At 39.9% G+C, this 20,428-nt stretch overlaps 2 protein-coding genes across 4 annotated transcripts; both read left to right on the forward strand.

Moving 5' to 3' along the window:
* The first annotated feature begins 179 nt into the window (after positions 1 to 179).
* Positions 180 to 7,421, forward strand: LOC103479029 (3-keto-steroid reductase/17-beta-hydroxysteroid dehydrogenase 7-like). Of its 2 annotated transcripts, XM_008433234.3 has the most exons (9): positions 191 to 400; positions 2,731 to 2,934; positions 3,015 to 3,107; positions 3,186 to 3,300; positions 3,959 to 4,153; positions 4,227 to 4,331; positions 4,414 to 4,470; positions 4,566 to 4,664; positions 6,743 to 7,421. In XM_008433234.3, the coding sequence occupies exons 1-9, from the start codon at positions 366 to 368 to the stop codon at positions 6,875 to 6,877; spliced, it is 1,038 nt and encodes a 345-aa protein (XP_008431456.1). In that variant the 5' UTR covers positions 191 to 365; the 3' UTR covers positions 6,878 to 7,421. The 2 variants fall into 2 exon arrangements, 1 of the variants encoding a protein (XP_008431456.1); XR_001777528.2 differs by lacking the exons at positions 4,566 to 4,664; positions 6,743 to 7,421 and having other exon boundaries at positions 180 to 400; positions 4,255 to 4,331; positions 4,414 to 4,449.
* Positions 7,422 to 8,125: 704 nt separating this feature from the next.
* Positions 8,126 to 18,660, forward strand: LOC103479027 (SERPINE1 mRNA-binding protein 1). Of its 2 annotated transcripts, none has more exons than XM_008433233.3 (9): positions 8,126 to 8,503; positions 8,996 to 9,176; positions 10,207 to 10,347; positions 12,061 to 12,129; positions 12,379 to 12,453; positions 12,562 to 12,739; positions 13,827 to 13,892; positions 14,000 to 14,185; positions 16,918 to 18,660. In XM_008433233.3, exons 1-9 carry the CDS (start codon positions 8,248 to 8,250, stop codon positions 16,975 to 16,977), a joined length of 1,212 nt encoding a protein of 403 aa, XP_008431455.1. In that variant the 5' UTR covers positions 8,126 to 8,247; the 3' UTR covers positions 16,978 to 18,660. The 2 variants fall into 2 exon arrangements, with proteins under 2 accessions (XP_008431455.1, XP_008431454.1); XM_008433232.3 differs by having other exon boundaries at positions 8,127 to 8,503; positions 13,997 to 14,185.
* Positions 18,661 to 20,428: the final 1,768 nt, after the last annotated feature.

The raw sequence follows: 20,428 nt of genomic DNA on the forward strand, positions 1-20,428 counted from the left end.
AGAGGCAGAAGTCCAAATAATGTGACTTTTAATACAAAAAGATTCCTGTACATAGTTAAAACTACGAGTAAATGTGTGCCGTCGCTTTCTTCATGAAGACAGCAGAGGGCAGGTTCGAGGCAACTCCGTTTTTGGAGGAGATTCCTTTAAATTAAACCACGCTCTCTGGACGTTTGGACTTCTGGACCTGCCGTACCGGCAAGGTGATTGGCTAGCTGTCTGCTGTCATCCAATCACGCCATAGTTTGTGATTTGACAGATATTTAGTAGAATCGGACGATGGGCCGTCCAGTTGCACAGAAGGTGAATACCAACGGACTTACAAGAGTTTTTCTGAATATTTCTTTGTTTCATTTCCAACGGACATGGAGAAAATTGTAGTGGTAACCGGAGCAAACAGGTGAGCGAACAGAAAACTGGTAAATTAAACAAATTAAACGCAGTTTTTGTTTCTCTTTGTAGCATAAACACTAATAGTTCAGTAATTGACTTGCAATGCTACAGTTGGACACCTCAGAGAATATTCTACCTGGTGAGACGTTCAAGGTATCTAAATCTATAAGCCGCTAAGCTCTTATAGAGGTAATTTGATAATTCAAGATACATTTGACAATTCAAAACGTGAAAGAGAAACTTAATAAATTGGACTCTAAAAGGTATCCTACAGAACATATATTAAACTTTTATAAATCTGCTAACATTAGCGACATTTTTGTTTAAAATTTTTCACGAAAAGCTATTTTACAAAACAGTATTAACTTTGTTGTTTATAGCATAACAATGTGTGAGGAAAAAAACAATAATCTATAACAAAGAAAGATTCTCAGGGAATTGTTTCCCATTTAAAGTAACATTTGTGGTTGTACTGAATGTAGTATTACAATTTAGGCAATAAATTAAAATGCATCTATTTATTCATGCTTTAATTTAGTGTATTAGCTTTTAAAATTATTACTCGACAGTTGCACAACGTCAACTCTTTTACTCTAATTTAATAACAAAGTTCGAAGGGAACAGAGTTTATGAAACATTTAGCCAGAAACCCCATTTGCTAGCATACATGCTAAAAACACACACATGGTTATTAAAAAAAAAAAATCAAAAGTGCTTTTCTTATATTAGGCCAACAAGATCTTTAAAAACAATAAAATAATTTAAAAGAAAAGGTCACATGTACTTTATGATTTCATGGAGTTTATTGTATGAAATCATGATAATTTGACACATTTAAAGGGAATTAATAAATAAAAAATAGAAGTATGACAAAATATTCGCTAACGTGTCTTTAGTAAGGAAAATTTAAAAAAATTTTTAATGCAGTATTGTTAGTAAACTGTCAATTCAGGCAAGTTTGAAAAAAAGACAAGCTACCTAAAAATAATAAAACGGATATGTTTCTACATTATAATTCATGCTGTAAAAATACAAGCAAAAATAATAATGAGCTCTGAAAACAAGAAGTCATGGTTTTTTTTCAACTATATAAAATAATTGTAAATGTAAGTATATTAATGTTATGACTTTTGACATATTTAGATCTATATCTAAATATGTCAAAAGTCATAACATTAATATACTTACATTTACAATTATGAGTAAGAAATTACTACAATTCAAAAAGTCTAATGTAGAACCACTGACTCATTCATCATATGAAGTTTTGTTGAAAACTCTCCATGTCTGAAAGATCTGCTTCTCAATTTTAAATTAGACATAAATATTTGTCAATATTACAGTAATACTAAAAGGCAGCAGAGTATGTAGAATAACATGTCTGCTGTGTCCCTCACATGGCTTGTGGTAAAGTGCAAACATGGCATTTAGTGGCTTTCTTTCAACACTGTCGCTCTTCCATGAAAGCTGGATTTCGTGCACAACTAACTGTTGCACTGGATTTTATTTTGGGGTAGCTGAGTCTTTATAAAAACAAATATCTCCGCCACATGATTAAAAAAAAAAAAGCATGTACATGCGGGATCGATTCGAGAAGAGTTTAAATCCACTTGAATGTGCACAAATCCATCCATGAGCGTTGTTTTGAACATTACAAACTCATAGGGGGCAGTGTAGTGAAAGCTAAAACCCGCCAGCCAATCAGATTGCTTCAAAACAACAACTTCTTCCTGTTAGGAATTAAAAATGGCATGAGGAGGTACACTTGTGTGGACAGATACATAGGTTGAATGACTTTTAAAGAGCATATTAGAATATAAAGTTATTAAAACACAAGACAATATAAAATGGGAATCATATCTAAGCAAGTATGTGGATAAATTGGCGCATTGATTATTAACTGTAACATATGGGACCACAGATCTCTGTTTTCCCATGTACTCACACAAATCACAAATCCAGAGTTTTCTCAACTAACTGAGTGTGTGTATATATATATATATATATATATAATCATTTTTGGTGCAATTAAGCAATTAAACATAGTTTTTGTGTGGAAGAAAGGAAAAAAAGTCATAAAAATGTAGTAGTTTTCCCAGACATCCATGGACTAGGCCAAAATGGAGCTAAAAACAAATGCCGCCCATGTGATTTAGATATTTGAAGTATGTGGTTGTGACATGACAAAATTTGATGTACGGGAGGAGGATGTGAAGGATGAGGTGGAAGAAGATGACCTTCAGATTCCAGCATCAACAATGCTTACTGTGAGATTCTCTGTGAACTGCAAGTGTTTGAATCGATGGAATCACAGCGAGCCGGTCTTTGTTTCCGCAGCGGCATCGGCCTGGCCCTGTGTGACCGGCTGCTGTCCGAGGACGGCCGGCTGCGGCTCTGCCTGGCCTGCAGGAACATGAAGCGGGCCGAGGCCGCCCGCGCCACTCTGCTGGTGAGTCACGGCAGCGCGCGGGTGGACCTGCTGCACTTGGACGTGGGCTCTGCGCAGTCTGTGCTCAGTGCTGCAGAGGAACTCAAGGCCAGGTAAATGAGACAGTTTCATCAATGAGCTACGGGTGGAGCTATAGGTGGAGATTTTGACGCCGAGTCATGTGTTGCTGCAGGTACCACCGTGTGGATTTTTTGTATTTGAACGCAGGAATTATGCCCAATCCGACGGTGGACATAAGAGCGTTTTTCAAAGGTCTCTTTTCCAGGTAGAGATCTGAAATGAGCTTTGATGTTGGGGTTGCTTTGAAAACCTTTACAGCAACTTGATCTTGTCTTTGTCGCAGGAATGTCATCAACATGTTTGCAACGGCTGAGGGTCTGCTGACTCAGCAGGACCAGCTCAACTCAGACAGCCTTCAGGAGGTTTTCGCCACAAACCTGTTTGGTCATTTCCTCCTGGTACGCAGCCGAAAGCCCCCATCATCCAGCACACTTTACTTTTGTTACATGACAGAATGTGGTGTTTAGGGAAAACGAGCGGACGGTTTGTCATTTTACAAGCTTGTTTCGTAAAAGCGTGCATTGTGGTATTGTAGATTTTAGAATCGGGTAGAGACCAGATCACTTTTTTTTTTATGTCCTAGCACATTAAACCTGAGAACTGATGGAGCATGTACCAAAATCCATGATCATATTTTTGGAATATTTAAACTTTTTTATAAGGTTATTCAAATTGCTAATGAGAGGGAAGTTTCAGTTCAGGACAGCAGAGGAACTTTATAAACAATTAAAATACATTATTAAGAAATCTTATTGTTGCTGACGTCTAAATCAACGTTAATCAACATGCTAGTTGTAGCACACATTCTATTCTTAGCATTTTAGCTAATCTATCCTACAAGTGTTTGCACACTAAATGGAGTGAGTCATTGGTTAGTTAACTTGCTGCTGATAACAGGGACCATAACATTTATTATCCATCAATAATAATATAAATTTGGGATAGAAACATCAGAAATGTGCTTTGTATTTAAATAAATTTGAAAAAAAAATAAGGAAGAAAATAAAATTTAAATAAAGCCGTGTAACGGTTCCATCCTCTGCGTCCTGGTTCCAGATCAGGGAGCTGGAGCCTTTGCTGTGTCAGCCAGGTCACACCTCCAGGCTGGTGTGGACGTCGTCCAGCAACGCCCGGCGCTCGGCCTTCAGCATCCAGGACATCCAGCACCGGCGAGGGAAGGAGCCCTACAGCTCCTCCAAATACGCCTCGGACATGCTCAGCATGGCGCTCAACAAACACAAGAACCAGCAGGTGCGTTGGGCGCTCTGCGACGGAGCTTCGGTTTAAGATTCAGAAAACGGCACACGTTGTCTCTCTGTGACAGGGGCTGTTCTCCTCTGTGATCTGTCCAGGCCTGGTGATGACTAACTTGACCTACGGGATCCTGCCCTCCTTCTTCTGGACTCTCATCATGCCCGTCATGTGGTTGGTGGGTCGCTCTTCTCTTTATTTATTCACATCAAAATTCTACCTCAAACCGCGTCTGACGACCTCCCCATCTCGCCACGCAGATCCGGATTTTTACCAACACTTTCACGCTTACGCCATACAATGGAGCCGAGGCACTGGTTTGTATCCAGCTGGGGTTTTCCGCATTCACACATCCCTCTGAGTGGGTTGAAGGCGAGGCGTAAACACGAACTCTTGCTCTGATCTGTCACAGCACTGGTTGTTTCTTCAGAAGCCAGAGTCTCTGGATCCCAGAGCGAAGTACCACAGCTTAACATCCGGACTGGGGACCAATTACACCGAGCCACGCAGGGTCAGTAACGTCTGTCCTAGGCAGGTTCTACTTTAGATGGCCGTCAAGTTCGTTGTTTGTGTGCATCAACGAACTTGATTGTTTACAATGTAGTTATACAACAAACATTTCAATTAATAGAAAATAAAAAAACAAGTTTTGGCTGCACAACTTTAAATTTAATTGGATTAGAGAAAATCTACATTAAGTCAAAATATATACACACTAGAGATGTGCCGATCAGGTTTTTTCCTGCTGATAACGATACCGATCACCCATGAGGACCAATCACCGATACGATCACATAATTTTATTTTATTTTATTTATGTTATGTGGAAAAAGGAACCATGAATTCACCTTAATTTAGACAAAAACTTGTTTTTAATAACTTTTTCCAAGAAGAAAACTAAACAAAACAGGCATTGTGCAAACTGTACTGCTATGAGAAATACTATCTTTAACAGACTGAAAACATATGAAGGCTCTGAAGAGGCTAAATAATGCGAAGAGCCAAAATAAAACCTCTCAACATTGCCAAAAAAATTCAAGTATAAAACTTAACATTCAAAGGCAAAGATCCATTACAATAAACAATCCAGAGTTACTGAATGAAAACTTCCTCTTAGCATGGCGGCTAACTGATTACTTCTAGTTCTGATTGGCTGTTTCTGGCTGAGCGGAGTAATTATGCAGAACAGGGAGGAGATCGATTATTTTTTCAGAGATTATCTGTCTCATGTTAGGACAGCGAAAGTTTTAATACGTATGTAAAATGTATTTTTTAAGTTAGATGCTGCAGCTTTAAGCAGAGGTTCGGTGTGAGAGTCACTACCAAGTGGAGCAGAAGCGGCGCTCCGTCTGTAAAATATTACTACCTGTAGCGCGTAGCAGCAGTTCAACAGCAAGAACAGAACCAGTGTCTTACATCTCAGCTCAAAGAGTTAAATAATTTTGCGGGTTATTTGTTTAGCTTTTTGACCGTCATGCTAATCCGGGTGAGTGTTTGTAGCTGTGCGCTGCTTTACCTGCTATCTGATCCTCCATATGTCTTCTTTACTGCAGTGAGCCTCGATGTAGCCAAACTCCGTCAAGTATGGCATTGTTTTTATGTCGTATTAGATTCGTTGTGTTGATGCATTTTGACGTGCTTCAATTTTCCGCCGCAACACGCAAACTTCCCCATTCACTCAGTGCGTTATAGTTCCACATCGCTTAGGATTTGTTGCTGCGCGTTCGCGCAGAGTGAAGGAAAGAGGAGACCAGCTGCACAGGCAGGCTGCGAAATAAGAAGCAGGTGATCGGTTTGTGTGATGGGCAACAAGAAACCATGATCGGCAATCACCGATCATACACTTTTTCACGGAAATCGGCCGATTATGATCAGTGGGCGATCAATCGGCACACCTCTAATACACACACTATGGAAAGCCATTTTGGCCATAAAACGAAAAATTAAAACCCAATAGGAAGTCATAATTCCAAGTTTTAAAGTCATGATTACATGAATAAAAAATCCTTGTTATGAGATTCAAAGTGGTAAGTGAAAGATGGAAAGTCATAACTTAAACTTTCAGTAATAATTTGGACTTTAAATATTATTACTGATTTAATTTCATGACTTTGAAAGTCAAAATAATGACTTCAGATCTCATAATTTTGACATTGAATCTCATAATTATTAGTTGAAAGTCGAAATAATGACTTTTGCTTTTTATTATGACTTTAAAACTTGTAATTATGCCTTCCTGTTTGGCTTTTACTGTATTTTTTTTCATGACAGTTGGCTTTGGTTAAATGATCTTTAGAGAGTTGCAGAGAAAACCCACCTAGTTTCCATAGCCAATTATGCCAGTTGTCTTTGCATAATTCTGATTGCATTTAATAACATTGGTCCCTATAAAGCACAAAACTCTTGGAGGTTGTAAAAGGGGTATAGTGTTAATGCACAGCCTCTTCTTTAGTGACATTTTTCCATCATCATCTATCTGACAGTTGGGTCTTAGAGGAAAGATGTTGGAAATTTTTAAATTGCACAGATGATGTCATTTCCCACATTCAAGAATCTAGTCAAAATTTTCTGCTTGCTTTTGTGTTCCAGATGGACCTTGATGATGAAATGACTGAGGTCTTTTTCTCAAAGCTCCTTGAGCTTGAGAAAGAAGTGAGAAGAAACCTGAGCAAGAAAACCGCTGACAGTGAACATTATCAGCAGTATCTCAATGAGATACAGTAGCAGTTTTTATTTAAAAAAAAAAAAGGTTTTTCTATCTTGGTTTTTTTACCATATCAAACGTGCAATATGTTATGACTTCTGCAAATTGAACTTCATTAAATGTTTATTTTCCTGAATCTAATGTAATTTTTATTTGAAATATTTAGGAAAACGCAAGTTAAAATCAGGCAGGTGTCATAAATAACTGAGACTGAACTCTTTAGCTATAACATGTTTTTTTTTCTGCCAAGAAATGGTGCACCTATTTAAGCATTTTCAATATAAATGACAGTTATAATAATTTTTCATGGCCAGAGTTAAACCTAGTACATGTTTGGCTTATGAGGTTTACTTTCCAACAATTCAATCAAACTTGTATGCAAATTCAGATTCATGACAGTTTTGGTACAACATTTTGGTTTGCAGAATTCGGATTCCCAACAGCATTAAATAATGTACTACAATAAGGTTGGGCTTTTATTGTATTGTTTATATTTTATAATGATAAATTTCTTAAGAATTTTGACTTATTACAATAAATAAAAAACAAACAAACTGCAAATTGTTGGGATTGTCATTTTGACTATTTTCTTCACCATTTGTTCAATGCAAGTATCAATAAAAGTTAATAAATTTGTAAATATGATTAAATTCAGTTACTGTTTGCACTTTACAAATCATACTTCATTGACTGATGTCCTAAAAAAACGTATCTAAAAAATAAGTGATGCATTGTTCTTATTACTTTTATTATTATCACAACAGTACCCAAAAATATAGTGATAAAACTTGATGATGCCTATATTAAAGGAATATTCTGCAACATTTACTAACTAGACATTTGGTCCGCTCTAGTTCAAAATTCAACCTTGAACTGGATTATTTTACACTTACAGATTGTATTAAATGTAGTTCGTGACATTTCATTTGTAGGAATCCAAAAAGACCAATTGTATTAAATTAGACAACTTGACACGAGGCCCTGCTTAAATGCCACATCAGCTCAAACCTGGATATAATTAATCAACAAAAATTAAATATATAAACTTTTTAAAATTAAAACCGCACAACATGATTGTTTAGTAAAACTGCCATTTAGATAAAAAGAAAAATGATACCTACATCTAGCACCGCTTATCTTACAGATAACCTGCTAAATGTAACTAAAACTGGGACTTTTTTGGAGAGAGAATTAACTTCGTCACGATTGTAAACAAACACACCGCCTCCACCGCGTGCTCAGAGTGGCGCGCACTGCTCGGTGTCCCGGATGATGCTCGCACCGGAAGAGAAGGGGGCAGCTCTCTCAGCCATCTTGTGGCAGCATCCAGCGATTCGGTCGCATCAAGCCTCGTAGAATCGGAGGTGAATCCCGTCGAAGGGGCGCCATCATGCCCGGACACTTGCAAGAAGGCTTCGGCTGCGTCGTAACTAACAGGTTCGACCAGCTATTGGACGACGAATCCGACCCGTTCGAGGTCCTGAAAGCAGCGGAAAACAAGAAAAAGGAGGGGGCCGCCGCTGGGTCCACGAAAACCGCGGCTCAAGCCGCCAAGCAGCCGAAGAAGGAGTCCCAGAAGGACAGGAAAAACCCTCTGCTGGACAAAAAGGAGGAGTCTCAGGCGCCGGTTTCTCTGAAGAAAGAAGGTAAAATGTGGCTGCCGTGGTTGCAGCTTTAATGTTTATTTTTAGTCTCATTTCCAACTGTCATGTGCGGCTCCGCTTAGCTACATTAGCTGCTGCTGGGAGGTCAACATGGACCCTGGGCTGTTGTTATTAGAGGACAGGCGGCTACCAGGGGAGCCTCACGCGCCTGTCGGAGGAATGGTGGGTTTAAATGTAGAGGTAGAGCCAGCTTTGAAGTCCGAAGCAGCCTGGCTGTGTGTGTCGCAGATGAAGCTTCCCTGTAGCATCCGAGTGGAAGGTGCAGTGTTGGGTTACGGTGAGCTGGGTGATGCTTCTGCACGCGCCGCTGCTGCAGGCTTTGCAAAGCAAATGTGAAAGATACACACCTGCTGCAAATAGAGCTCCCGCTTCCAGTCCGGAGCGGAGCTCTTCAAACTTTTTATTGTTTACCCAAAATAACTTTGACAATCTACAATAATTACATCAGTGCTTACAGTGTTTGATCTCTTACAGGAATCAGGCGGGTGGGCAGAAGACCGGACCAGCAGGGTCAGTCCGGATCCCAGCATCAGGGCGGGCAGGGCGAAGGTCGACCCGCGGATAAGAGGCCGGACCGGAGACCTCCCCGGGAGCGGCGCTTCGAGAAGCCCGCCGAGGACAAGCCGGAGGGAGGCGCAGACTTCCCCGTAGACAAGTGAGACGCTGATCTGCATGGGGGGGAGTGCTGTGCATGGAGGTGTTACTGGGAATCAGCCTCAGGTTTGGTTCAGCCGGTTTTTCCAGTGAGGAGAGAAACATAAAAATAAGCTACAGAGAGGTGTTTATGAAGATATAAGGGCTTGAAATCGTCGTACATTAAAACCAACGTGACATAACATTTGCTCTGCATGTCCAGGTTTGGAGGAGTCACATAAAACTCTTGATTTAAGGAAAGTCACATTGCTTAGATTCAGATAATGGCAGCACCGATCGACTATTTTCACTTCCGATACCGATATCTGAGGTTTAGCATCGGCCCATTCCAATGCGATACAGTAAAACGGTGCTGGTTTTTAAACACAGTCATAACTGTACTCAATTACAAATTTGTTTCGTAACTCGGCACCAGGACACTTAAATCCATCAATAGTTTAAATAGGTTGGTCAAACGTAAAAACGACTTCAATTTGGGAAGTAAGTGAAACGACAAAAACACCAGGTTATTTATCTACCTTGGTCAAAACCTGCAAAAAATAAACGGCAACAAACTTTCTTTGAACGCTTTTGCAGAAAGCAAAGACTTGGACTGATTAGATCCAAGTCTAATTGGAGACATAGTCACTGATACTTAATGTAGAATTTTTTCCCAAATTGGGACGGATACAGATATTAATATCAGATCGGTAAATCTCTAGTTCAGATCTTTATTCATGTCCAAAGGGGAAATTAATTTTGCAGCAACTTGCAGTAGAAACTACAACAAACTAACAGTTAATATTTAACCATAGGGGTGTGGCCTCGAGTTAAATATTTACTATTAATAAGCCTTTAACCAATTAGAAGTTAAAAAGACAAAACTGGTTTATTATTACTTTCATTTTACCAGAGTGCTAAAAGGAGAATAATATGTAAGTTAATGAGTGTTTAATACTTCAAATGTGAAATCCTCTCGCTTTAAGAGACAACAAAATAAAAATAGAAACTGTGTTGTGTTTTTTTTTTTTTTTCCGTGATTGTCCCATCAGGCCTTCTGGAGAAAGGCCTCCCAGGGGGCGCGGCGGCGGCCGGGGGGGGCGAGGCGGACGAGGACGCGGAATGGGCCGCGGCGAGGGCTTCGACTCACGTGGAAAACGGGAATTCGACAGACACAGCACCAACGACAAATCGTGAGTGAAGCGTTGCACTGTAAAAAGTGGCTGGCAAGTAAGATGAAATGTGTTAATCTGAGTCAACAGATGCTTGTTGTTTAATGTGTTTGTGAGAGGGAGAGAGCGTTGCTTTCAAATTAAGTGAAAATGTGCCTGATTTTCTTCATCAAGTGGTAAATAATCTTATCTTGTCAGACAAAATTAATTTATTCTGCTTTGGATAAAATATTTCCATGGAGATGCGTCTGCAGATTTCTGAGTGTCAAATACCAATTTTACCTATTTCAGATTTAGCTTAAGGAGCTGTATATGAAATCAGCATTTAAATATATTTTTACTAGTTTTCCAGTCATGAGCAGAGCTACTGGTGGGCAATATGCACTGAAAGTTTGAATTATCAGAATATTTTCCAGATGGCATAAAGAAATGTGACTTGTATCATTAAAATGCACACCGCAACAGCATTAGATTATTTTTTTTTAGTTATTGATGTTTATTGATTAATATCGATGAAAAACTGGAGAAAAATAATAAACTTAACAATCCCAACAATAAGGACAGTTTTGGGGAGAGTTGAACATCATTAATGTTTACAGCTGGTTGTGATGGCAACGAATCAAAACTCTTGTAAGAAATTGATCACGATAAATAATTCAATAAACACCCATCCCTATTAGGAAGAGAGGTGATGTCATGTGTTGGTGTTAATTGTTTTAAACTAAAGCAACATGATGACTGAGGGGACATTTTAAACTGTTACACTTGTGGTTAACACAGTTAACATAGGTATCTGTAAACAGCAGTGTCTTTGTTACAAAAAATACCTTTGTTCCACAGCTTTTTCGGGGAATCTGAACCAAATTTAACTATTTTCCAAACACATTCTCAAATCAAGACAGATTCTTTAAGCCTCAATTTGTGTACTTTCATACATTTTCACTGTTTCTAAAAACAGATTTTCTGTCAATTCTTTGCAGTTTGAACCACCTTTGATCAGGTTATGGTTAAGAACCACAGATCCAGCTTAAGAACTCTGATCCGAAGGGGGCCTGAGGTCATAACTGAGCGAAGAAAAGCACTAGAAAAAGGTCCTTTCATTTTAAATGAGTGTGGGTTCTACTAGTAAAACTACACACCCACAAACCTGATTGCTTAAATGTTACGTTTAAGCAAAAACCAGTAATAATAATTCCTTTTTACAACTTTTATCTTTGGAAGTAAACATTTTTCCATACTTCATTTTCCTTTTCTGTGTTCATCCACACCTGAGAATTTAGAAAAAAATACACCGATTCTGGCGTCGAAATGGATACTGCACCGTAAAACATGCAGTAGATCTATAAGATCACACACAATGAAAAATTGCTTTATGTAACTTCAGACCTTTTTTTTCTTCTTTTGGTGAAAGCATCATGTTTTCACTCACACAGAACGCACCCACATAAAAACTCTTTGGTGAGGAAGTAGTTACTAAAGTTACCCTTTACCACCTAACCGACTCACATCCGGCTTCATTTTTGGATTATTTTATGATACAATCAAAACTCTGTTAAGATTTTCCTCTCAAAATGTCAAACGGTACAGAAAGTAAAAAAAAAAATTTTTAACTTGGGAAAACGTATTTTTCTGAAAATAAACTTAGAAGCTCTGAATTTTCATCTCCTTACTTTCCAGGCTTATTTGACTTCCTCCTTTAAAGAAATGCTCCCTTTTTTCCTGTTTCTCACCCAGTTCAAAAACTGAGGAGAAGCGCGGCGGCTCCGGCTCGCACAACTGGGGCACGGTGAAGGATGAAGTGAGGTGAGTTATTTATTTATTTATTTTCTAAACAAACAGGGACACTGAATCGCTTTGCTCACTGCTTCGCTTGGTGCCGTCGACAACGAAGCGCTTCTACTTTTGGAACAAACACACAAGTGGTGGTTTTGATGTCGCACACAGGGAGGGATGGAGGACGTCAAACATGGAGCCGTTTTAGCTTTTTAACATTTTGGGTTTCTGTTTAGAGCAGAGCGCGCTGGGAGAGTTGACAAAGTGCTTTGCTTTCAGTGAGGCCGAACAGACCGCCGCCCCAGAGCCGACTCCGGAGGGAGAGGAAAACGCACCCGCCGGCTCCGAGAACAAGTAAGAGTCACAGAGCGCAGAACCCTCTAACACCATGTTCTCTTAGGATGTAGAAGAAGCAGAGTGAGGACTGAGTTCCCACACAGCTGTTTTGATTTTTTATTCTAGAGAGAACGAGGTGGAAGAGGTGAAACAGGAAGGCCCCAAAGAGATGACGCTGGACGAGTGGAAGGCCATGCAGGACAAGGAGCGCACCAAGGTGGAGTTCAACATCCGCAAGCCCAACGAGGGAGCCGACAGCCAGTGGAAGAAGGGATACGTGCTGCACAAGTCCAAGAGCGAAGACGTAAGCGAGCGTTCTGTCCCAGACGGTTTGTTCCCAAAGGGCTCCTATCGATTCCCTCTATTTTAAGCAATTGGTTGATACTTGCATGTGAAAAAAATCTACCTCTGCAAAGGTCTGAAAAGCAAAACACAGGCTGTGTTTCCATTGACTGTAAAGTTGTGCTAATTGAAATCACGAAAATAAATTTGCTTAATGGAAACGCCAATTTCGGGGAAAAAAACATGTTTTTTGATGAAAAGCTTCTGTGATAGATGGAGGTGGTTTTTCAGCCATGTTGACGCAGATGTATTTTGCAAAACTGCAACGAAAACACTTTTTTTCATATCACGTGAGTCGCCTGATAAACAGCTGGATTTTACTACTGGTGAAAACGACAAAGACGCCGACAGGAAGCAGTAGGAGGATGATGGATTGTTTTTTGTTTTCTGACTGCACCAGCGTTGTCACAGCATCACACAGATCGTAAAATGTTCTGTCATTCAAAAGTGTTGAATCCGTAGCTCTTCTGTAAAATTGCAGACGCATAGTTAGCTGCTCCAACTGATAAGATGCCGACGTCTCCTCCGATTGGCTGATGGATGATGAGCTTTAGCGCCATATATGAATATATGTCATGTAACTGTTTACATCCGTCACTGCCCTGATTTTTGACGACTTATGCAAGTGTGATTTTAATTTAATGCTCTTATTTAATGTAAACACCACAATTGTAAAATGTATTTTTTTTTCGACATTAGAAGACTTAAAAAAATAAAAAAAGAGTCCTGTAATTGTAAGTTATTGAGTGATGATCAATCGAGTGACTTCTGTGATATTTCTGACAGGAAAGCAAAAAAACCCACTAGTTTCTCCTGTTGCTACTCAAACTAACAGTTGGTTTTCCCTCTTTGTACTGAGATAACGTCTTTATCTCAGTACATGAGTTATTATTACATGTTATAATAACATGTTATAAAACTCATGAATAACTCCAAAAGTCCAACATATCGTCAAGTTTTTCTCCTTAGCAGACTTTTTTTTCTCTCGTGTTTTGTTTTTAAGGTAGAAAAAAAAATAGGCCAACATTTATTTTTGCCGTCTTTTCCAGAGGCCTGTTGGTGCTTTGATCGACGCATCGGAAACAGAAGCAGAACCTCATGCTCTGTTCAACAAGGTAATCAGCCACATATACACTGAAAACATTTATCAGTGACTTGTTAGGAAAAAAAACGGTTATCCAAACACCTTTTTGATTATCGCACACTACAATTCTACCAGCAGGGCGCCACCGACGAGTCCTCCGACCACCATTTCCGCAAACCAGCCAACGACATCACATCCCAGCTGGAGATCAACTTCGGAGACCTGGGGCGCCCCGGGCGCGGGCGTGGCGGTGCCCGTGGGGGCAGAGGGGGCCGTGGCGGGGGAGGCAGCCGGACGGCACGTGGGGGAGGACGCTCCGAAAAGGTAACAACAAAAGCCACCGCTAAAAAACAAAGCAAAAAAAAAAAAACATGAGCAGGAAATAAGAGCAGTGAGGTGGAAAAGCTGCTGTGGAAACAACAAAGCAGTTTGGCCATTCAGAACTGGCTGGCTGACCTCAGGCCAGCGGGGTCAGTGGAAGGTCAGCAGAAACCAGCTTTGGAACGCAGTCAGTTCACACATGTTGTGTTTAGTTTTTACAAGTTTTGCAAAGTGAGATTTAAAAAAAAAAAAAAAATTGGGTTACTGAAGGTTTGGCTGGGACTGAATATAAATACCAAATGTATGGGACACCAGTCACACAGAGAAATGTGATGTGCATCACTAAACTGCACACAGTAACTGCATTTAATATTTCTTAATTAATTCTTTTATTTTATTGATTCTTTAAATAAAAAAAATGAAGAAAAAAGTAAAACTGACAATCCCCACACTGTTCTGGAGGGGTTAAACATCATCGACTGGAATTTATAGTTGAAATGATGAATCAAAATTCTTCTCATGATAAGAAACTAATCACAATAAATGATATTATAAATGCCAATCCCGAACAAGGACTGATCAGCTGATCAGAATGTTGCGGCCAGATCCTGACATTTGGGTTTTCTAGCTGAATTTTTTATTTCACTTTAAACCTTCCTGTTGTGTTTTAAAGGAGCACCAATTTTCTTAATTTTGTGAGGTCGGCAATCAGCCAATATTTGCATCTGAAAGGGATTTTTATGTTGAAGTTGTCACGAGGTAATTCTATAAAGTTTTGCCTAAAGGCCAGATGAATCTAAATATACACTAGTTTTCAGTAGGGTTGCACTGATGAATTTGACCTTCATTTTTGTAACTTTGGGTGGTTAAAAATATTCACTCCACTTTTACCAACTTTATTGCTATACAGGTCATTCCCAAAAAATTAGCATATTGTGATAAAGATAATTATTTTCCATAATGTAATGATAAAAATTAAACTGTCATAATTTAGATTCATTGCACACCAGTTGAAATATTTCAGGTCTTTTATTGTTTTAATACTGATGATTTTGGCATACAGCTCATGAAAACCCAAAATCCCTGTCTCAAAAAATTAGCATATTTCATCCGACCAATAAAAGAAAAGTGTTTTAATACCAAAAAAGTCAACCTTCAAATAATTATGTTCAGTTATGCACTCAATACTTGGTCAGGAATCCTTTTGCAGCCTTCAATGCGGCATGGAGGCCATCAGCCTGTGGCTCTGCTGAGGTGTTTATGGAGCCCAGGATGCTTCGATGGCCTTAAGCTCATCCAGAGTTTTGGGTCTTACGTCTCTCAACTTTCTCTTCACAATATCCCACAGATTCTCTATGGGGTTCAAGTCAGGAGAGTTGGCAGGAAAATTGAGCACAGTAACACCATGGTCAGTAAACCATTTACCAGGTCGTGCTGAAAAATTAAATCTTCATCTCCATAAAGCTTTTCAGCAGATGGAAGCATGAAGTGCTCCAAAATGTCCTGATAGCTGCTGCATTGACCCTGCCCTTGATAAAACACAGTGGACCAACACCAGCAGCTGACATGGCTCCTCAGACCATCACTGACTGTGGGTACTTGACACTGGACTTCTGGCCTTTTGGCATTTCCGTCTCACCAGTCTTCCTCCAGACTCTGGCACCTTGATTTCCGAATGACATGCAAAATTTGCTTTCATCCGAAAAAAGTACTTTGGACCACTGAGCAACAGTCCAGTGCTGCTTGTCTGTAGCCCAGGTCAGGCGCTTCTGCCGCTGTTTCTGGTTCAAAAGTGTCTTGACCTGGGGAATGCGGCACCTGTAGCCCATTTCCTGCACACGTCTGTGCACGGTGGCTCTGGATGTTTCTACTCCAGACTCAGTCCACTGCTTCCGCAGGTCCCCCAAGGTCTGGAATCGGCCCTTCTCCACAATCTTCCTCAGGGTCCGGTCACCTCTTCTCGTTGTGCAGCGTTTTCTGCCACACTTTTTCCTTCCCACTGAGGTGCCTTGATTCAGCACTCTGCGAACAGCCTATTCAGAAATGTCTTTCTGTGTCTCACCCTCTTGCTTGAGGGTGTCAATGATGGCCTTCTGGACAGCAGTCAGGTCAGCAGTCTTACCCATGATTGTGGTTTTGAGTAATTAACCAGGCTTGGAGTTTTTAAAAGCCTCTGGAATCTTTTGCAAGTGTTTAGAGTTACTTTGTTGATTCAGATGATGAGGTTAACTGCTCGTTCAGAAAATATTTTTATGATATGCTAATTTTTTGAGATAGGAATTTTGGGTTTTTATGAGCTGTATGTCAAAATCATCAGTATTAAAACAATAAAAGACCTGAAATATTTCATGTGCAATGAATCTAAAATATGACAGTTTAATTTTTATCATTATGGAAAATAATGAACTTTATCACAACATGCAAATTTTTTGAGAAGGACCTGTATTTATTGACTTTTCAGGCAAAAACAAATCATTATCGGCCAAAATGGCAGGTGGAGTATAGAGATGTGCAGTAGATGTTTGATAATTTGTACCTTAACTTCCAGTTGTGAAAATAAAAAGCCAATCTTAAATGCAGCGATTACACTTTATAACTTGTGTAAAGTCACTCCAAACTCCAGGGAAACGGTTCAAGCTTTGTCCGGCAGCCAAAGATTATTCACCAACGGTTACATTCTGAAACTTTTTTATTTTTTGAAGCGTAAATGTTGTGTTGTGTGTTTGTCCCTCCAGGCCAGCGGAGTGTCGGTCCCCAACGTGGACGATCCTGAGGCCTTCCCGGCCCTGGCCTGAAGACGCCGTCTTTTCCTCCACCAGCCCACCCATCTGCCCTTCCGGGGGCCCCTCCTCTACGAGGCTTGCATGCTTACCACATCTTCAAGTATATGAGGAAAAAAAGAAAAAACCCAACAGTAAAAAAAAATAAAATTAAAAAAAAAAAAAAGGCAGACTGTCATCCCATACCACTCAACACCAGAGGACTCGAGTTTTATCGGTTTTAAAGAAAAGACAAAAAAAAAAACCCCAAACAGATGGAAAAAGGACCTCTTGTTACACTGAAGTTTTGTATTTAGGAACATGAAAGCAGGGATGTTTTCATTTTTCCCCCCTCTCCAGAGATCATGCATACTTCATTAATATTTTTGTGCTGCTTGAATTCCTGCATTTCAATTCTGCAGTTTGGTTGAAGTGTGAACATTGCTTTCCTTTCCAAATTTTTTTTTTTTTTTCTTTTTGCCTCCCCACCTGATGACTTCAGCACAGTATTAGGTCATCTGTAGAAAAGACTTTCTACTGGCGTCCCCCTCTGACCCCCCCCCCCCCCCCCCACAGTAATACACACTGATGTGGTAGTGCTACACTACATAAGAAACGTGTGCTAGATGCCTGAAGTACAGCTTCACTTAGGTTTTAAAGTGTAAATAGTGGCCTCCTGACTACCCATCGCCTCGCCAGGCACAAATCCAAGATGGGGGAACCAGCAAAGTGGCTTCATACAACAGCTTGGTATTTTTCTGCTTCTTGTGCGGTGAAGGTCGACGCCTCTTTTCTTCTTCTTCTTCTTTTTAATAGTGGACCAGTGGTTAGAAATGTTTGTATCCCCTGATCCAGATGTGCTACCTGTGTTTTCAGGGCCCAATGTATTTTAAGGCTGGTCCTCCTAGGTCATACGGACTGTACAAATTTGTACCTTCAGGACCACTAAGCAAATGTTTCTGTTTATTTTGAAGTGTGTGTGTGTGTGAGTGTATAGCTGAGCGTGAGACTGAATGTGTGAGTTTTGACAGCTATTTACGTAGAATTTGAAGTATTCCTCTGCTCTGAACTTTGCCATTCTTTTACAGAAAGACGGGAAGTTCTCGCCTGAAATAGTGAGAAGTGATTGTTAAGACGTAGACGGACCACGGACATATCTTCAGAGCTCGAAGCACTTGTTTTTTGTTTTTTTTTAATCACCAACTGTCCTTTGAAGTTTTATTTTTTTGCAGTTGAAAGTCCTCTTGTTTTTTTGTTTTTTTTTAATCAAGTGCGGACTCATCGTTGCGTTGTTTGTGTTCAAGAAACGTCAGCCGTCATTGTGGAACAATCATCGGGCCACAGAATGTAATGTAAGCTAATGGTGCTTTCAGCCACCTGTGTCGGTGTTGGCAGCGAGCTTTTTTTTTTTTTTCCCTTCTCTCCCAGCCTCCCCAACCGTGACATCTGCCGTGCGCTTCCAGAGCGTTATACTAAGACCGCGGGAGGGTTAACTAAAGTCAGCATACTTAAAATTAGGTTGGAGGTAAGCGCTGGAGAGATGGAAGGCGTTGGAAACACGGAGGGAAGTTAAGCTTTACATTTTGTGCTCTATAAAGGCTCACTGGCGTTGTGCCGATACAGACGGCTGGAGCAGATTTCTCATTTGACTGTTTGAGCCACATGACTATGAAACTTTCTCTATAAACATCCCTGTTCTAATAAAGTGCTCTAGAGGTGTGACTGGTCCGCTTCATGGTTTTTGGGTTGGTTTGAATCACTGCTGTATTCCTGACTTACTTCTGCTACAAGGAGTAGCAGAACTAGTCTATGGATATATTTTTCCATGTTACAATTTTTAAATATTTTGTTCTGTTTTTGCTTGAAACAGGAATACAATATTATATGTAGCTAAACATTGCCCTCAAATGCCACTTTGAGGGCAATTTTTAGCTACATTTAATCTTGGCATTTTACATCTGTTTCAGTAACTTTTTGAAGCTCATTTTTAATGTAAATTGTAAGGCTACGATAATGAGATTACTTGTAGTTATTTTGGTTTGGCTGGAAGTCCTAATTATAAAATTTCAAAATGGTCAACTGATTCAGTTGAATTTAAAGAAATAGTGTGCAAGTCGGTCATTAAAAGGAAGGAATCATTTGTGAAATGAACCTTTCAGTTTGACTGGACTCCATCTTAAATGTTTTTGTTTGTTTGGTTTTTTTTTTGCTCATTGAATAACATTGTATCCTGTAGTTGGCCAAAAACTAAAGAACTTCCTTAATGGACCTTACCACAGGGGCCGCGTTTCATTGGCTAATGCCCATTTTACGTCACAGCGCAGCAACCACGTGCGTGACCGTCTCACAAACACAGTAGTAAACTCATGCTAATGTAAATTGTGGACTAGCAGACCGGCAGAAAGTTTTTGCGTCAGAACTCGAAAAAGAATGGTTCTCCACTGTCAGTGAGGTATCTGCGCAGGTGATGTCAGGTATCCTGATTGTATTTGTGGAACTAAAATTCAGATTTCCAAAATCTGAAACAGAATGCCTTGCTTGGATCAAAGCTTGTGCACAACCGCATTTGCAGCTCAACCGTCATAGGATCAATAAGAACAAAGGAGTGTCTGCTGGTGTAAGTCAAAAAATAACTCCATTATGAAAACCTTTTAGCCAAGTACAGCATAATGGCAGTACCGATACAACTTCTCCACCTTGAAGCCTGTCAGTCTTAGTTAGTTGAACAGATCAATATGCAATGTGTACCGTATCTGACATACAATAAAGATTTTATTTTACCTGAAAAGGCTTTTTACTAAACTGTAATTGTGTTAGCCACGCTAATGGTGTTAGCCTCCGAGTACCGTGTATCAGGCCTAGGCACATACAAACATTTGCCAACATAAATCACCCTAAAAACCATGAATGCCCGATTTACCCAGCCTTGCAAGAACAATGGGCGTCAGTGATCTTGTCCACAGCTATATTTATGCTGATGGTCTGAGGATCTGCTGTTTTCCTCATCGACCGGTAGCATTTAGCTGTGACGAGCACAATGTTGGAGACATCGCGTGACTCAAAAACCTTGATGTCATCCAAAAAAGATGACATGAACTTGTTGGTTTCCCCTGTCCATTGTCGTGGCTGATATTTTTTGAAAATCCGGCAGAAATGCTACACTAATCGACTCAGAAATACTCTGCAGAGAGTCAGTCGAAATGAAATTACACATAGAAACTAAGCACAGCGAGGCTTTGTTTGTGAGACATGCAGTCACGTAAGACTTTCGAGGGGCGTTTCTGGGCGGAGCTTGGTAAGGTCCATTAACTTGAATCTACAAATATTAAACCTCTTGTTTAATGTCCTGGAACACTATCTACATCCAGGAACACCATCTGGATGTAGATTTTAAACTGATGCCACAATGACTTGGATGTAGTTACATCGTATGACATTTAAACAAAAAAGGTTTTTATATTGGAATCATGTCTAACAATTTTCTGAT

The sequence above is a fragment of the Poecilia reticulata genome, chromosome 17 (genome assembly GCF_904066995.2).
Source record: "Poecilia reticulata chromosome 17, P_reticulata-male-v2, whole genome shotgun sequence".
NCBI classification, from domain to species: Eukaryota; Metazoa; Chordata; class Actinopteri; order Cyprinodontiformes; family Poeciliidae; genus Poecilia; species Poecilia reticulata.